A 19,458-nucleotide genomic window follows, 5' to 3' on the forward strand; every position below is an offset into this window, starting at 1 on the left:
CAAATTCGCATCATCTTTGTGAAAGCTTACAATCCCATTAAAGATAAAGTGCTTTCTTTGGTTTTGTTAGAGAAAAAGGTTTGACACTAGAGATATCATTAGAAGAAAATTCGGCAAGAACCTTGGAGGTCGTGTGCTTTATCAACACCCTTGCGAATTAGTGGATCATCTTTTTATTGATTGTGTCTTTTTCTCCACCATCAGAAACTCAATATGTCGTTTGCTTAGAGTCTTAAAGTCACATAACTCATTTGAAAATTTATGTCTAGAATGGAGGAAGAAAAATTTTTCTAAAATTACTTAGAAAGTTGGGTTAATGCTAATTGATGTCGTTACTTGGACTTGTTGAAGAGAAAGAAACTCTCGGATGTTTCTCAACAAGTGCATATTCATTGTTGCAGTTCTCGAGCAAGTTTTGCATTTTTTTTTTTTTGGATTCATACGTTGCAATTTCAAATGATCAAGAAATTCTCAAAGATCTGGAATAGACTTACAAAATTATCCGAATGTTTGAGTGGATGAGACTTTTACGATGAATTGACTTTCACTTATTTTCTTTGATTTTTTAGATATGGTGTAACTACTGTTTTAGATCCTTCGTAATCTCCACCGTCGATATATTACTTTTTTCAATAAAGGATAAGTGGCTCAGATTTCCACCATGACAATTTGATAAGGAATTGTCCACATAATTGGGTAGGATGTACTAGTCAATGGGGAGCATGTCTTACGACACATGGATCATGGTAGATAGAGGAATCCTTTTCAGTTTTCACCATAACAATTTGATAGGGTATTGCCCATTACTGATGTTGGTGGTCAACCTTGTGTTAGAACGGATGGATTTGTAGTGGATCAAGTTTAACACCACCTCAAATCTGTAGTGGATCGAGTTTAACACGATCTCAGATGGAAGAGAACCTACAAATTAAGTCTCTTATCAAAAATTATTTTCAATAGAGACCCTCCGATGCTCAAGTTTTAATTACTAAGAACGATGGAAAGGAAGGAAAGAGTGGAGCTAATTGAGGGCTTCCCTGGAGGTCTCCTATTCCTCCATTTATAAATGGAGTGGCTGGCTAGTTCTGGAAGGAAGGACATGAGTGGTGGAGAAAATTACATCGCTTTGATCTTATCTGTGCAAAGTAAGCTGTTATGCAGTCGATTTGGAACATTTCTAAAATATAGAGTACATAAAGCAACTACTTATTATACAACCACCACCACAAATCTCAAACTCTTACCTCGACTCGATATGGCTTGAGCTGACTACATCGGCATCCAACTGACGTAGGGATAACATCGGACGTGATCAAGATAAACTATCATCCTGTATGACTCATCACCACGACAATTTGATCCTTTGATGTGTTTCAATTTCCAACATAACAATTTGATAGAGAATTGTCCATATAGTTGAACAGGGTCTACCGGTCAATTAGTTGCATGTCATGCGAAACATGAATGATAGTTGATAGAAAATTGCTCGTCACCAGGACAATTTGACCATGATCTATGTTTCAATTTCCACCGTGGGCCTGAAATTCTTTCCAAAAAAAATAAATAATGGGTTTAGGAGGAGCGGCCGACCGAGTTATTGCTTTGTTCATGGAATCTAGAATTTATCAATCAAGTGTTCGAACGGGTTATGTCACCCAGAATTTCCTGAGAATCATCGTTGACCCTTAAACTCTTGAAGGTTTAGGTTTATAATATTAAATATTATTGGACGAAAGTTATGATCTTGAATGCAGGCATAATATGAAGCAAGATCCATGTAGTCAAACCCCAAATTGATGATATAATGCTTTTTTTATATATATAAAAATTGATGACACAATGCTTATTTATGTGCATCTTTATTACGTTTTTCTCTGTAGCATTTAACCTGCTCATATTCATCCCTCAGACAACCTACGACAAAACAAGTTGCCCATCGTCTTCTTTTTCTCGCTTTGTTTCTAAACTCAAGCATCTTAGTTAAAGATAAGGAGTAAACAATCCAGACCCCACTGATACGTAGTGAGAACCAATCAAAGGTCAAGGATATGTTTGGAAGGATCAGTAACAATATACAAATCAAATCGAGGCATTGGAGCAAAATATCTTATCCCTTTGTAAAAAAATATCTTAACCAAGCACCAAAAAAGAAAACAAAAGTCAAAAAAAAAAAAAAAGAAAAGGTGAGATGCAAATTAATAAAATACACTCTAATAATTTCTCATGTGGCTACTTTTATTTATGGAAGCTCAGATTACAATATTTTCTTCCAGAGTTATATATGATGGGGTGCAGTACTCCACAAAGTCCAAACAATTATTATTACGGTACAAATTCCACAAAATTTAAAACGACATCAATCTCGGCCATCTCTGCCTTTATTCTCTATTAATCTCATCAAAAATGACAATGAGAGCCACGACAAAGGCATAGTCCACATTTGGATGGACAGTCACCCTTACCTTGTCCTGCCGACTCATCTGCACCACCATCAACAACCAATTGAACGTGTCAAAAGTGCACAATTAAAAATTGAGAAAATTATAGAAAACACAAAAAGAAAAAGCATAACAAACGTTCGAATAACATGCTTCTTACTTGAGCTATGATGGTTTTAGACTCTCCAAAATATATGGTGCATGACCTGGCAAAATAGCTTCCTTTGATCTTGAAGTCACAAGCTTTCTCATTGGTGTTGGCAGCCAAAAACACATGGAGCTCAGTCTTGAATTGCATGGGTGAGGACTTCTTGACGCTGAATAATAGATCTTTTGAGTTGGAGCTATCTCCCCTATAGACCCGCCACCTACTGTTTACACTCATCATCTATAAATTTATAGCCAGGAATACATGAGGTTACACTAACAATTACTGACACCATAATATACAAAGTTGAAGCGTGAGATTTGGCTTGCTACCTTACCAAATATTGTGTACTCAATAAAATTGTTGCTTATTTATTTTCTTTATTACACTCAACATCCTAAAGTTTGATTTCGATGAACAGAAAAAATAGAGTTGCTGTGGTTTCTCCAAATTGTCAAATATGCTGTGTTTTTGAGGGTTCTAGCTAATTTTAGTTAATTGATTCAGCTAGTTGACAAGATCAAGTAGATCAATTCTTTTAAAAAATTCAGAAGGAGATCAAGTAGAAGGTTTTTCTAAAATACAATGAAAAAAAATGAAAAAGATGCTTTCTTTATTTTTTATTCATTCTTTTTTCATTGCAACTTGGAACAGGTTTCATAAAACCACCACGGTGAAAGGTTTGGGTTATATCTTTCGAAATAATAATTGATCTTCTTTTGCAATGTCAATTATTGGACTGTATTTTATATAGTTCTCAAAGTATAATTGTTAGGGCATACCGATCGATCCCTTTTATGCTGGCTCACCCTCGGGTCTGTCCGACCGACGTCCAACTCTACCGACCGCACCGACCGACGACTGCCGACAGTAGCTGCCGACATTATCCGACTAAAGGAGTTTCGATCGAGCAGACCCATTCTGTTCCCGACTAGCCGAGCGGCGGAGCCCAGATTACCGACTCACCATTGGGCGAGGGTGGCAGCCGATGCCCGACTCCCGTAACACGCCAGATCGATCGATGGTGTCCCCGGATCTTCACCCGACATCTCACAGTCGAATACCGACGTATGGTCGGTCGGCTCTCCCAAACGCCGTACGACTGCTATAAGCTGCTGTCCTGACAAGGACATGCGGCGTGGCCGCCCTGGGGACATCGTCCTGCCCTGGGCAGGGGTCAACCCCAGTGATCTGACAGCCCACGATGACTTGACAACCCACGACGATTCTGACAGCCTCCGACGATTTGACAACTCTCCAATTGTCCGCGTCATTAATGACAGGACCACGCCGCGTCCTACTATAAAATGGAGAAGGCAACAGTGTTAGGAGGTTCTTTTGAAGCCCCTGGACTCACTCTCTCTCTCTCCCGCTGAGTCCCCCTGATTCTTTCCTACTGTTGCCTAGTCTCCTCTCTGACTTGACCGTCGGAGGATCCCCGCCGGAGGCATCTCCGGTCAGTGTGGACTTCTCTTGCAGGTACTCGTTTTCGATGATCAGGCGACGAGGGAACTGGCCGCAACAGGTTTGGCGCGCCAGGTAGGGGGGAGATCACGACCTCCACAGAGCTCAAAAAATCCTTTCGAGATGATAAGAACCAGGGCTCAGCGATCGAGAGCCACCGAATCGACGAGGCACTCTTCCCACCGGGAAGAGGCCTCTCCTCCACCCTTCATGGCGGAACCCAGCTCTCCGCATCCTGTGGTGACCACGGAGGCACAGATCACGGCGATCGTGCGGCAGATGACTGTGCTGACGGATGCAGTCAAGAGCCTTCAACAACAACCAACCCGATTGCTGCACTCACCGACGGGGCAATCGACGGCGCACCCGATGCCGTCTAGGAGCAGCCGCCGACGCCCGTGTTGGTCTCCATCTCCTCCTCAGGAGCAGCCGTCGCAGCACTCCCACCGAGAAAGGGAGAGGCGGCCACGGCATGATACCCACCGGTCTCGACGACCCTTCCCTTCCCAGCTGGAACGAGCGAGGAAGGAGAAGCGACCGCAGACACCGTCCGCCTCCCTCTCAGATTCGTCGGGAGACTCGACCCCTGGAGTCTCCCAGCACCGACGGACCGACGACTACGAACGTAGGTTTGAAGAAATCGACTGCCGGCTTGCCCAGCTCCAGGTGGATGGACAGAAGTCTTCGAACGACGTCGACTTTCAGACCGTCCAACCTCTCTCCTGACTCATCCTCGACGAGCCGATTCCTAGTCGGTTCAAGATACCTCATGTGGAGCCCTACGACGGCTCCACCGACCCAGTTGACCATCTGGAGAGCTACAAGGCTCTCATGACGATCCAAGGGGCAACCGACGCCCTTCTCTGCATCGGCTTCCCTACCACACTTCGCAAAGTTGCCAGGGCCTGTTACTCCAGCCTCCGCTCAGGAAGCATCCACTCTTTCAGGTAGCTCGAGCATGCTTTCGTAGTCTATTTCAGCACCAGCCGGAAGCCGCCACGAACCTCGGACAACCTTTTCTCTCTCAAGCAGGGAGAAAATGAGACGCTCCGATACTTCGTGACGCGATTCAACGTGGCCACACTTGAGATTCGGGACCTCAACGAAGATATGGCTATCTCAGCCATGAAGAGGGGGCTAAGGGGGTTCCGATTTACATACTCCTTGGACAAGACCCTCTCCCGGACATATGCCGAACTGCTGGAGCGCGCGTATAAATACATGCACGCAGACGAAGGAGACTCCGACCGATGCCTGACCGAGACCAGGGGCCCAAAGGAGAAGCGAAGAAAAGGTCGGGCTCCTACCGAGCCTAGCAGGCCTCCGACTGACAAACAGGTCTCACCCCGACGACGGAGCTCGAGATCGCCCCGGCGACGGAGTCCGAGGCCGGTGCATCGCAGGTATGACTCCTATACTCCTCTCTCTGCTCCTCGTGCATAGATTTTGATGGAGATCGAAGGAGAGGAATATCTGCGACGACCTCCGCCTTTGAAGGCAAAGGGCCTCGACTGACGAAAATACTATCGATTTCATCGGAGCCACGGCCACAACATCGAACAGTGCATCCAACTCAATGATGAAATCGAGGCCCTCATACATCGAGGGTATCTCGAGAAATTTCGAAGGAGCCCGCCGACTCAACCCGTCCCCAACCGATGACCCCAACCGACTGAAGAGGCAGCGAACAACCAGCCCACGACCGGGGTCATCAATATGATCTCCAAACGACTGGACCGGGGGACGACTGCTGGAGGGGAGTCGGCGAAGAAGCTGCGCCAAGATGATGTAATTACTTTTACAGATAAAGATGCTCGGAGAATCCAAACTTCCCATGACGATGCTGTTGTTGTCTCGACAATAATAGCAAATTATGATGTAAGAAGGATCCTTGTTGATAATGGAAGTTCGACTAATATTTTGTTCTACTTAACCTTCTCCCGAATGCGACTGTCGGCTGATCGGCTCAAGAGAATCTCTACACCCCTAATAGGTTTTGCTGGAGATGCTATCATGGTGGAAGGAGAAATTACTCTTTCCGTGACAGCTGGAGCCGAACCATGACAAAGCATAGTCCACTTAACCTTTGCGGTCGTCCAAGTACCTTCGGCCTACAACGCCATACTTGGAAGGCCCGGACTAAACGCCCTCAGAGCGATAGTCTCGACGTACCATCTGCTGGTTCGATGCCCGATAAAAAATGGAGTCGGGGAGATGCACGGGGATCGATAGCTCGCTCGGCGATGCTTCCAAATCTCTGCTCAAAGCAACGAATCGAAGGACTCCCTGACGGTCGACAAGTTGGACCAACGGAGAGAGGAAGAACGAGGCGAACCGACCGAACGGTTGGTTTCCGTCCCAATAGTGGAGAATCCCGAATGAGTGGTTTGGGTCGGATCCCAATTACCCGACCCTGAGCAACGGCAGCTAGTAGAGCTGTTGAAGGCCAATGCCGACGTATTCGCTTGGTCGGCCGTGGATATGTCCGACATCCCCCCGGAGACGATGACTCACCAGCTCAACATCGACCTAGAGTGAGGCCGGTGAGGCAGAAGAAGCGGTCTTTCGCTCCCGAAAGACAGAAGGCCATCGACGAGGAGGTGGACAAGCTACTCGAGGTGGGCTTCATCAGAGAAACCACATACCCCGACTGGCTCGCCAATGTTGTTATGGTGAAAAAAAGCTAATGGAGGGTGGAGGATCTGCATCGACTACACCGACCTAAATCGTGCCTGTCCGAAGGATAGCTTCCTACTTTCGAAAATCGACCAACTGGAAGACGCGACGTCCGGCCATCGACTGCTCAGCTTCATGGACACCTTTGTCGGATACAATCAGATCTGGATGGCACCCAAAGACGAAAAGCACACAGCCTTCGTGACCGCTAAGGGCCTTTACTGCTACAGAGTAATGTCCTTCGGACTGAAAAATGCCGGAGCCACCTACCAGCGACTCGTCAATAAGGTCTTCAAAGATCAAATCGGGCGCAACATGGAGGTGTACGTGGATGACATGCTGGTGAAGAGCGCGCAGACATCAGATCATGTGCATGATCTTGAAGAAACTTTTCGCACTCTTCGATGATATCAGATGAGGTTGAATCTGACTAAGTGCGCCTTCGAGATAACTTTGGAAAAGTTTCTCGGGTTCCTCGTTTCTCAACGAGGAATCAAGGCTAACCCTGAGAAGATAAATGCGATCATCAACATGCGGCATCCGAACACCAAAAAAGAGGTACAGCAGCTTAATGGAAGGATCATCGCGCTCAGTCGATTCATCTCTCGGTCGGCTGAGAGATGCCTCCCGTTCTTCAAAATCCTGAGGCAGGCGAAGGGTTTCTCTTGGCCGGATGAGTACCAGCAGGCCTTCGAGGATCTGAAGAGATATCTGGCCTCCCCGCCACTGCTTGTAAAGCCAGAAGTCGGAGAAATGCTGTACCTCTACTTGGTAACCTCCCCAGAGGCGGTTAGTTCAGTGCTCGTCCGGGAGAACGAGAGCCGAATTCACCAACCCATATACCACACCAGCAAAGTGCTCTACAAAGCTGAAGCTCGGTACTCAAAGATGGAGAAAATGATATTCAACTTGATCATGTCTGCACAACGACTCCATCCGTATTTTCAAGCGCACGCTATCGTGGTCCTCACCGACCAATCCCTGAGGACGATCTTGCGTCGTCCCGACACATCAGGACGACTGGCGAAATGGACGATGAAGCTGAGTGAGTTCGACATTTAGTACCAACCACGACCTACCTTGAAAGCTCAGGTTTTGACTGACTTTATTGCAGAATGCCCGACAACCGACCAAGAATCGAAAGCCGAGCGCTCCAAAGGAGCTGCAACCTCTGAATGTGACCCCGGGGCTACTTGGGTGTTGTACATCGACGGAGCTTCCAATGCTCGCGGGAGCGAGGCCGGATTCCTGCTCACCAACTCGGAGAGAGTGGTCACCGAGTACGTGAAGGAACCAGATCTAGGGTTTCAGGGTTAGATCTTGAAAAAGAGGGTTAGATCTTGAAACTTTTTCAAGATCATACAGCGGAAGACTAAAATAAATCAAAATTTATTTTCTAAGATTAAAAAATCCCTAGATCTAAGATCCTATTACATGATTATTACATGACGTTAAATTAGAAATTAAAATATATAAATATAGCATGAACTACATGTTGATCATATCAACATATTTCTATACTACATCTAATGTATGTATTAAACAATAGATCAGATCTATTACCTTGCAAGTTAGACATTCTAACCTTGATGATCTGGGCTTGAGGATGATGTTGCAAGCCGCACATGCGTCCGGCCTCTAGGAGTCGTCCACACGAGCCCACGAATCTCGATCAGAAGTTCTGCTTCAGGAAATCAGCACAGTATGCTAGTACTGCGCTGATCCTTCTTTGATGGTTGATCAGGTGCCTCCTTCTTCTTGATTTGGACTCTTCCAAAGATGAAAAGTAGAAGGAGGAGTTTCAGATCTGAGACACTCTCAGAAAACTCAAGATGGAGGGAGGAAAGATGTGAAAACAAAAACCCAAGAAGAAGACCCTCTTCTTCTTCACGTTTTTCTCTCTAGACATCCAAACTTGCGTCTTTTATATCTCCACGACCCAAAGTATTTCTCTCTGATTTTTGGATGGCACAAAGGTCTCTCAAATCTCTAATTTATCCTAAAATTTCACGAAGAAACTCCTCTTATATAGAGAGATATGATAGAGTCCTTGTCTAGGTCAAACACCTAGTCAAGGCTTATCCAAACATGGCAAGTTAAGGGACGCCCAACTATTGAGCACCTCTTTCATATTTTTATGTATGGATTCACAGAAAAGGGTGCACAATATAGCCATGAAAATTTCAAAAAAAATTTGGATAAATTCGGTGCAAAATTGAAAGAGTTTTGGATTTCTAAAACTCTATCTCATAGAATTCGAAATCCAAACTTATTCCTTTTAGATTTGATCCAAACCACATTCCATGTAAGAAAGAAGAGAGGAGACCTTTTGTGAACATGGGAGAGATCTGAGAGAGGGCTTTTGTCGCACCAAATAAGTGGAGATTGGCGTTGAATAAGAGAGAGGGCGTGGAGAAGGCTTATGTGGCGCAAGGTGGAATCCTAGTCTTACTAGGATTCTGTCTTATGACTTGTTTTAATTTGGTTTCTCAAACCAAATCAAATCAAAATTGGATTAACCCAATTAAAATAGGTCTTAACCCAATTAAGAACCTAATTTAATCAGATTAAATTAGATTTAAATCTGATTTAATTTTCTAATCAAATTAGAAATTAGATTGACCCAAGTCCTAGTTGAACTAGGACTAGTTTTTCCTTGCACTTGGCTTATCCAATAAACCAATTGGACTTGATCCAATCAAGCTCAAACCAAATCTAATTAAATCATATTTAATTAGACTTAATCTCAGCCCATTGGCTTAATCAAATTAAGCCAATCAGCAATCGAATTGCTAATAGATCCTCCTGCAACACTTGCACTGGGTTAAATGTCAATCGTATTGATCATTTAACCCTAGAATGATTCTTAATCGTTGATCAACCATCTGATCGGATCATGAACTCTAATGTGTGTGACCTCATAGGTCCGAACCTAAGCCGGCAGCATAGGAACAAATTTCTATACCAATCGAAGTGACCATCTAGCAATGGTACCCGACGACCGGATAGGTCGAATGTGTAGAACAACATCCTTAGAACCCATGCGGATATAGTTTTCATATAATTCATCCCCTTGACCAAAATGATCATAGGACACCCCAGAGCTCAACTGTCAACTCTGATCAGGTTGTCCACATTGTATTTCAAAATATCAAATCCATCTGATGGATTACCCTGGCCAAGGTTTTGCTAAATTGAAATACAGCGACTCATTCTTCTCCAACTCTTGGAGTGGTCAATCCCATCTCGATCACACTCTGACTTCGCAAGTACTTGACTGTGCCCAGAAGCCTTCCGTCCCTGAATTAGAAATTCAGTTAGTCCAGTACCAAAGCACAGTGAGTTGCTTGCAAGTCACTGAGGCGATCTCAGGTCTAAGGGATACTTATACCTATATCCCATCAGAGATATTCTCGACAGTAGAATACTCTGGAGTTGGTCACGTTCAATGATGATGTACCCTTACATCTCACCTGTATGCCATACCAGTGTCTCCACACTCCTTGGTTAAGAGGACAACCAACCCATATGGCCTACAGCGACCTATGCTCGATAGAAGCTGTCGTCCTTATTAACAGCCTATCATTTGGTCGTGAACAGTTTTAAGGACTAATCGATAAATCCTCTCTTTATCGAACTTAAATAGTCCTAAGGACTTCATCATAACAACAGAGTTCATTAGAAGATGAAAGCTTATGATGAAGATGTCAAATATATTTTATTTATTAACAAATCAATTACAATACTTGGTTGCTCAACCGTCAACAGCTTGACGATTGACTTTTTGGGACACATTTTTCAACAGTACGCCCTCCGATTCGACTTCAAAGCCTCCAATAATCAAGCCGAATATGAAGCGCTCCTCGCTGGCTTGAGAGTGGTAAAGGAGCTTGGGATCAACAGCCTCAGAGTCTTCTCCGACTATCAGCTGATCGTGGGACAAGTCAAAGACGAATTCGAGGTGCGGGATCCGACCATGGCAAAATATCACCAAAAGGTGAGAGATCTCGTGGCACACCTCGAGTATTTTGAGATCTCCCACATTTTCAGATCGGAGAATGCTCGGGCCAACTCACTCTCCAGGCTTGCGACATCAGCCTACGATACTTTAGGTCGGACACTTGTGGAGAGTCTCGAGCAATCGAGCATCGATAGGGTCGAGGAGGTACTGCAACTGACGACCGAGCCAAGCTGGATGGATCCGATCATTCAGTATCTGACCGACGGAACCAGCCCTGAAGACCTCACGGAAGCCAAGCAACTCCGATGGGCGGCCTCCCAATATGTAATGATGGACGATCGATTTTACAAAAGATCGTTCTCCCTTCCCCTGCTGAGGTGCCTGGGACCGACTGACGCGGACTACGCACTCAGAGAGGTGCACGAACGGATCTGCGAAAATCACTTGGGGGGCAAATCCTTGGCCTATAAGATCCTACGGCAGGGTTACTACTGGCCCACTATGAGAAAGGATGCGGCTGAGTTGGTTCGGAGGTTTGAACCATGTCAGAGGTACGCTAACATACAACACCGCCCCACCAACCAGATCACTCCCATAATCGCTCCATGGCCCTTCGCCCAGTGGGGAATCGACATACTTGGTCCTTTTCCTTCGGTGTCTGGCCAAAGGAAGTTTATAGTCATCACAATCGACTACTTCACTAAGTGGGTGGAAGCCGAACCTCTAGCATAGATCACCGAGCGGAAGATGGAAGACTTCGTCCAAAAGTCCATCATCTTCAGATTCAGACTACCGCACACCATTATCACCGACAATGGACGACAATTCGACAACCGAGACTTCCGGGAGTTCTGTGCGAGATTTCATATCGCGCACAGACTGACCTCGGTCGGACATCCGTAGTCCAACAGTGAGGTCGAAGTAACCAACCGAACCATTTTGCATGGACTGAAGACCCGACTAAATGAAGCCAAAGGCCTCTGGGTTGAGGAATTGAATTCCGTCCTGTGGGCATACCGAACGACACCCCGTGTTCCGACCGAAAAATCTTCTTTCAGCCTGACCTATGGGACGGAGGCGATGATCCCACTCGAGATCGAGCTACCATCGACTAGAGTTGAGCAGTACTGCGAATCGGACAACTCAGAGTGTCGGAGAGCCGACTTGGACCTCCTACCAGAACTCCGACACGAAACTCAACTCTGCATGACTTTTTACCGACAAAGAGTGACCCGATGCTACAATGCTAAAGTCAAGCCAAGATTTTTCAGACCCGGATACCTGGTCTTGAGGAAAGCGAAAGTTTCAAAGCCTTTGGATCAAGGGAAGTTGTCCCCGAACTAGGAAGGGCCCTACAAGATAGCGGACACCTACGGACCGGGAGCCTACCGACTGGAGATTCTAGAAAGAATGGCCATTCCCCGAACTTGGAATGCTGACAACCTGAGATTGTATTACCAGTAAACTCTGTGTGCCCTTATTCAGAATACAAACTCAGCTTCAAAACTTCGGAGTCTAGAATCTCAGCTCTCCAATTGTGCATCGGTGCTCGCTAGTAGTACGAGCCCCGACGCCCTGACTTAGGCCCAACATTCCATTGGGAATCTGCGGCCCAATCGCCGACGATGCATCGAACTCTTACGATGACCGGTATATCTACATTGGTGGAAGGCCGGCGATGACGATGAAACCCCCCTAAGTTGAAACCACGCTCCTTCTACAGTCGACTCTTGAGCAAGGCGACTAGCTAACTTGCCGACTTGGCTCCGGCCAAGAAAGGCAAAATGCCAATGCGACTAACATCGCATTCACAACGTACCGACCAGGTCACGGCCGGTCGAAAGGTATTCGGCTTACCACCATTTATCACACGTCGCGACGCATACGCCCGACAAAGAATCGGGCAATGGATGACCGACTTGTCATCAACCAAACGCGTCGGGCACTATTTGACTATCAGACTCTGTGGGACAATCGGGTCAAAGAGCTACGTCAGAAGATCGGTCAACACCTGACTCGCATACACGCCCGACTCAGGTCCGGGCAACTGGCGCTCGACTTAAACTCTCGACTGTCGGGTCGTACGACAGTCGAGATGCCGATCTAAAATTGAAGCTCACTCTGCCTTTACCATGGCGCGCGCTACCGACTGTCTCGGCTAACTACCCGGGGATCTTACCGAATGTCCTAACGAGGTACGTCGGGCCTACGACTTATATGCTCAGGGGCGTCTCAGCGAAACATACATTTCAAGACACATTTCAGGATGCATAAAAAAAAAAAAGAAAAAAAAAAACTAAAAAATTTTCAATTTCATTCAAGTATGAACCGAATTTACAAAATTGGGCCGAAGCCCGACTACAAGTACACCAAGTAAGAACAAAAATAAAAACAAAAGATGCTCCGACTACTCGTCGGAGTCAGCTTCTTCGATCGGGAGAAGTTCGGAGGCGATCGGCGTGGCCGCTCGGGCCGGAGTAGCATCGGGGTTCGGAGCCGCCTCACCTTCGGTGACCTGCTCCGGGATGGCTTCCTCCGCGGCAGTATGATCTCCCGACGACGGGTCGGCCACCTCTCTCGCGGCTTGGCCCTCCGACCCTGGGGGGACGACGCTGCTGAGATCGAGCTCCGGATACAGGCCCTGGACCGCTTCCCAGGTGTCCTCGCACCCCACTCGGTACGAGATGAAACCACTCTCCAAGAGCTCCTTCCGATATTCATCAGAGCTGCGAAAGTCTTCCACAGCCCGACTCATTGCCTCCTTCGCCGATTCTGCCTCCGCCCTCGCTATGTCTGCATCGGCTTGAGCGGTGGATAAATTCTCCTCGGCCTTGACGAGATTCCCCAGACTCATCCGAAGTTGCTCGCGCTCGGCTTTGAGTTCACTAACGTAACCATCCCGCTCACGACGCAGCCGGCGAGCGGTACAGGACTTTCGTTTGGCTTCCTCGCGAGCCGACTGTAGTTCGACCCCCGAGACAGCCAGGGCATCGGTAAGGCGGGAGATCTCCTCCTCGAGCCGGGCCTCACGGTCGACCGACTGTTTCAGCTGCTCGACCATTATTGCCTTCTCGGTCTCGACGGCCGTGGCCCTATCTTTCCAGGCTGCCCGGAGATCATCGAACCTCCGATATCCGACCTCCAACTCGGATATGTTGTAAATCAGCTGCAAATAACAAGCCGATCGTTAGAAGACCGAACTGATAGAAAACAACGATGGAAATAAGAAGTGAAGGAGAGAAACTCATCCGGATCATGGTCGGGTAGAAGGAAGAAAGCATGTCGGACACCCGCTGATTCTTCATAATCTCCTGGTCGGCCGGGAGGATTGTCGCCTAACATAACCTCCTGGCCAAATCATGGTTGGCCAGGGCCGACGCTCCTTCGGGAAGCTGGACGTCGGATGATGTGGCACGACCGGTCGACCTTCTGTCGTCGCCTGGCGCCATCGGGGCTTTCCCTCGTTCGGACACCTAGGCCCTGAAATCGAAGAAAGATGGGAGGCTCGAGCTTGACTGGGTCCCTCCCGAGGCTGCGACGGCCGCCGACGCAGGCCGTTCGGGCTTGCGTGTCTCCACTCGAACTTCTTCCGCCGGCTGTGCAGCCGGCACACCTTCGGCTGCTCCCTCGGCCGCCCTTCCCTTGGGTGGAGCCTCGGGAGGCACCATCGGCACCGACAGTGCAATAATCGGCTCAGGGCCCGACGCACGGTCGGAGCCGGGCTGTGCTCCCATCGCCGCAGGGTCGCTCGATAAGCTACTTGAGGCCTCTTGGGAGGCCGCGATGGTTCGGCTCCGTGCGCCGGTCTCTTCCGCGCCGCATGTTGCTGAACGTCGGCATCCGTCAGCCTCACCCTCGGCGGCATGCTTGCAATTTCAACAGAGGATCAGCACTAGCCCAATGAAAAAAAAAATGACAGTCCGAGATGTACCTAAATGAGGAACCGAGCTCAGACCGACATCGTACAGAGCTTGCTCGGTGATGAGCTCCCTCTGCTTCGGCACCGAGATGTCCTTTAAATGGTGAAAATCCTCTCGGTCCCCGTCCTCCACCCGACTGTTCTCATTCGGCTGAGTCCGGGGGTCCCCCCAGTGGGAAGAAAACCCCCAAGGAAGCGGAGAAGAAGCAAAGAAGAACTGGTTCTTCCATCCATGGATTGACGATGGAAGATCAGTGATGAAGGAAAGACCCTTTTGAGGGTTGAAAAACCACCACCCTCGGGCTTTAGGGTGGGGTCGGAGAACAAAAAATGCTCGAAAGAGGGAGATACGAGGATTGGTCGGCAAAAGCCGACACAACAAAGCAAAACTGACTATCAGCCGAACTGAGTTCGGCACCAGTTGCGCCGGACAAAGTCCGTAATAGTCCAGTATGTTCCGGACAAACTCCAGAACCAAAAAATGAAAACCGACCCGGAGGTCCTCGACATAGAAAGCCACCTGGTCCGAAGGTAGATTGTTAACCCGGCCATCGGCTCCAAGGGTGAACAGCCGAAACTGCTTCGGGATGCAGTACTGCTCCCTGAGTCGATCGACGTTCGGCCCCAAAAGTGAAGAAACCTCCACCTCCGAGGTCGACCGAGAATCGTCGGTCGAGTTCCCTGACAGACTCCCACAAGGAGAGGTCCTAGCCATGATGCTAGTCCCAAAGAAGGATGAAGATGAAGAAAGAAGAAAATTCCAAGGGAGTGAAAAACAAGAAGACAAAGGCTTCGAGAAAACTTTTCTAGGAGGAAGGCAGGGACAACTATCTGAGACAAAGGGACCACTCGACCAGAGTCTCGACGACAGAGCTATGAAAAGTGGAGTTTTGGATGCAGGTGACCCTGTATATATAGTGTCCCTCGACGGTTGGGATGAGAGCACACCCGACGAAGATCTCCCGGATCTTAACACGTGGCCGCATCTGGGCCTTCCCTCGGTTCGACGATTCGACGCACCCGCCCCAGATCAAACCACGTCGCCTCCATCCGCCTGAACGGGTTCAGCCCAATGGCTCCCTTCCACGTGGCAAAATAACCGCATCTCAGGATTCACTAACCGACGGCGGTTCGCATTCCCGAGGAGACGGCAGAAACGATGATTCTTGTTCCCAATGGGACGTCTGACATCGATAGGACGTCTGATGCTGGATCGCTCATTGGTACGGTCGTCAGAGTTGGAGTATGATGCGATGGGTATCCACTCCTTTCGCCCGAAGCCGTCGTCCATGCGGAGACGCTGGCCAGCACGACATCCGACTCAGGAGTGGGGGGGCAACTGTTGGGGCATACCGATCGATCCCTTTTATGCTGGCTCATCCTCGGGTCTATCCGACCGACGTCCGACTCTACCGACCGCACCGACCGACGACTGCCGACAGTAGCTGCCGACATTATCCGACTAAAGGAGTCCCGATCAGGCAGACCCATTCTGTTCCCGACTAGCCGAGCGGCGGAGCCTAGATTACCGACTCACCGTCGGGCGAGGGTGGCAGCCGATGCCCGACTCCCGCAACACGCCAAATCGGTCGACGGTGTCCCCGGGTCTTCACCCGACATCTCGCAGCCGAATACCGACGTATGGTCGGTCGGCTCTCTCAAATGCCGTACGACTGCTATGGGCTGCTGTCCTGACAAGGACATGCGGCGAGGCCGCCCTGGACAGGGGTCAACCCCAGTGATCTGACAGCCCACGGTGACTTGACAATCCGCGGTGATTCTGACAGCCTCCGACGATTTGATAACTCTCCAATTATTCGCGCTATTAATGATAGGACTACGTCGCGCCCTACTATAAAACGGGGAAGGCAACAGTGTTAGGAGGTTTTTTCGAAGCCCCTGGACTCACTCTCTCTCTCTCCCGCTGAGTCTTCCTGATTCTTTTCTACTGTTGCCTAGTCTCCTTTCTGACTTGACCGTCGGAGGGTCCCCGCCGGAGGCATCTCCGGTCAGTGTGGACTTCTCTTGTAGGTGCTCGTTTCCGATGATCAGACGATGAGGAGATTGGCCGCAATAATAATAAATCTTTTCTTCTACCTATAACGTGGGTCATGAAGCTTATATTATGCTTTGAAAGCCCCACAAAATGCTACCCAATAGCTAACGTGAAAGAAAAGACCAACCATTCTTTCATACAACCCAAACCCCACGGTAAAAACATGTTCCACTGGGGCTATTTTATGTTTCCGCTTAGTCGAGTGCCATTTCTAGAACTCTCCGGAAGCCCACAACACTAATTAACCTCTTGAAAGATCCCAAATCCCAGGCCATTTTCTGCCAAAATATCAGAAAAAGAAAAATCATGGAGTTCAGCAAGCACTTCAGAAATGAAAAAACCTATATTTTTTCGACGAAAATGATGATGAAAAATAAAAATTAACCGTCAGAATTCCTTAAGATCATAAACTCAAACATCAAAAAAAAAAAAAAAAAAAAAAAAAAGGAAAAGTTGGAGGTAGGGACACAAAACAATAAACAATAACAATCAAAAGAAAAGTCCTCTCTCTTAAGATATCAACCAAAAAAAAAAAAAAAAAAAACGAAGAAAGGGAAAACCGACCTTCTTTTGCATGGAGACGAGGGAATTGCCGGGGGACTCGAGGAGGACACGGCGGTACGGAAAGAAGCCCTTCACCTTGAACACCACAGTTCGATTCATGTCCTTGACGGTGGAGTCGCCGTTCGTCAGGGCCTTCTGCCTGACGGTGAGGTCCACCCGGTACGGCGCGCAAAACTTCCAGCTCACCACCGCCACCCGGCGGCCAAACGGCGCCATGTTCCACACTACCGCCGCCATGATCCTAACGGCGATGTCAACGGCGGAACGTAACTTGGAATTACTAAAAGACCTGGTCATCCTCTGAAGGTCTCTCCGATTCTATTAAGTTTCATCTCTATATATACCACCGTCACACGAAATCCAAGGTCGAACTTTGTCTCTCTCTTCTCTACTCTTATAAAGCAAACAGAACCGCATCTATTCTCATTGAACTCCTGCCAGATGTTTATTTATAAATATTATATATAAATTATTTATAGTATATTGTAAAATAATTTTTTTTTAAAATAAAAATGACAGTTTTGGATTTATGTGCCTTCCCAAACTAGGAATTTGGCTCATTCATATTTTTTTTTTACGATTCTATATTTTGCCTACCTAAATTTTTTTTATTTATGAATTTAAAATAAAAAATATTAAATATTAATTATGATATCATTTATCAATTATTGATCGTATATGGAGGGTTGAGTGGCGCATAGAGTCAATTGACATCAGCTATCCAACCATATAACATGTCAATTCCCAATTGCCATATCAAATCAGAGTAGTAAATTAGTTAATGATTAATAGCCATATTTATTTAGAATATATATACACCACTCTAACATAGTTATATTTTTAATCTACTATTAAAATCTCTCTCTTAATTGTTCATCTTAAGAATCCATTTTATATATCATTTGATTTAACAAAAATTATTATATTTTTGTTATTATTTTTTAAAATTCATATATTATAATCTAAAATTTTATATTTACATTTATCTTTGAATATCATTGGATATGTCTACTTCTATCTCAATTAGTATATAATTTTGTGCTGAAACAAAAGGATAACACAGGCTAAAATATAGGAGTATATTTATCAAATTAGGTCAAAAAGAATTCATGTAGTTACAGTCATCCATACTTTTTGTTGTGAAAAATTGTCTAGCAAAATTTTTATGGGTTTTAATATGTTCCTCCACTTTTATCCGAGTAAAAAAAAAATGATAATTCATTTTGCCCTCACATAATGAGAATATCTTGCATCAATTTTTTATTTTTTGAGGGTGCAGGCATATAAATTTTCTTGTTCTGTATGGCTAGGAGTTGTAATGCATATATAGTCCTTTGGATCAGATATGTCCTTAAGCTCACTATGTCAGGGTAGAGTCTGATTCCAAATATAGTTAGATCTAACCTAACAAGGCTGGAATAAGTTTGGCTACCAGAGTTCACATACTAGAACATGTATGTTTTATGAGCCACTTTTTTGTAGTGAACAACTTAACCTCGCGGCGTATAGAATAGAAGGTTAAGATGGGGCTTTTAATGCAAATTAAAATAAGGCAGAGCTTTGCAAAGGTTGGGTATGGAGCTTTCAGCATGTTAATATGCAATGTAGAATTAAAGAAACAGAAAAATTCACTGATAAATGATCCTTTGATTTAGAGATCTTCAAGCCAATAAACCTTAAAAAGATCCTTTAATAATGGACAAATTGTGCTCATTAAACTAAAAGAAACATAAAGTACTCACAAAAGATGCCCAAGCTTGTACAAGGGAATCAAATTAGACTTTTAATTCTATGTTACTTGCCTTATTTTTAAAGAGAGAACCTTCCCCTTTGTTTTATGTATGTATTTTGTTCCAAAGATGAAACATGCAGTAGAATTCCTTCCTTTCAAAATACAAAAATCACCGCAAAAAGCTAAGGATAGATCGTACTTTCAATAATCCTAACTAGCTTGGCCTAATTGCAAGCATAAAACAATAGAAAGCCCTTTCTTTTTTATTTTTTTTATTTGGAGACCAATCCGTATAATTATCCAAATACAAAATCTAACATAAAGTTAAGGATAGAGTGCTTTCAATAATCCTAACTAGGTTGGCCTATTACAAGCATAGAACAAATCGAAAGTTTATTTTTTCCTTTCTATTTCTGCATTGGAGGAAGAGAAGGAGACAAATACTTGCAATTATTTTAATCCAAATTTTGAGGACCATCCAAGAATCAAACACAAAATAT

At 46.0% G+C, this 19,458-nt stretch overlaps 1 protein-coding gene across 1 annotated transcript; it reads right to left on the reverse strand.

The window, feature by feature from the left end:
• Nucleotides 1–2,216: 2,216 nt before the first annotated feature.
• On the reverse strand, nucleotides 2,217–17,628 carry LOC105046194 (protein LURP-one-related 15). Its single transcript, XM_010924715.4, has 3 exons — nucleotides 17,227–17,628; nucleotides 2,599–2,826; nucleotides 2,217–2,480 (listed from the first exon to the last, which is right to left on the reverse strand). The coding sequence occupies exons 1-3, from the start codon at nucleotides 17,521–17,523 to the stop codon at nucleotides 2,379–2,381; spliced, it is 627 nt and encodes a 208-aa protein (XP_010923017.2). The 5' UTR covers nucleotides 17,524–17,628; the 3' UTR covers nucleotides 2,217–2,378.
• Between the last annotated feature and the right edge of the window lie 1,830 nt (nucleotides 17,629–19,458).

Source organism: Elaeis guineensis, chromosome 5, assembly GCF_000442705.2.
Source record: "Elaeis guineensis isolate ETL-2024a chromosome 5, EG11, whole genome shotgun sequence".
NCBI lineage: Eukaryota > Viridiplantae > Streptophyta > Magnoliopsida > Arecales > Arecaceae > Elaeis > Elaeis guineensis.

What these genes read in the sequence shown, in the direction of transcription:
- LOC105046194 (XM_010924715.4), bottom strand. Translation starts at nt 17,523, where the DNA reads ATGACCAGGTCTTTTAGTAATTCCAAGTTACGTTCCGCCGTTGACATC. An exon ending in TCGTCTCCATGCAAAAGAAG is followed by an intron (nt 2,827 to 17,226) that starts GTCGGTTTTCCC and finishes ATAAATTTATAG; the next exon opens with ATGATGAGTGTAAACAGTAG. An exon ending in CTAAAACCATCATAGCTCAA is followed by an intron (nt 2,481 to 2,598) that starts GTAAGAAGCATG and finishes ATGGTGGTGCAG; the next exon opens with ATGAGTCGGCAGGACAAGGT.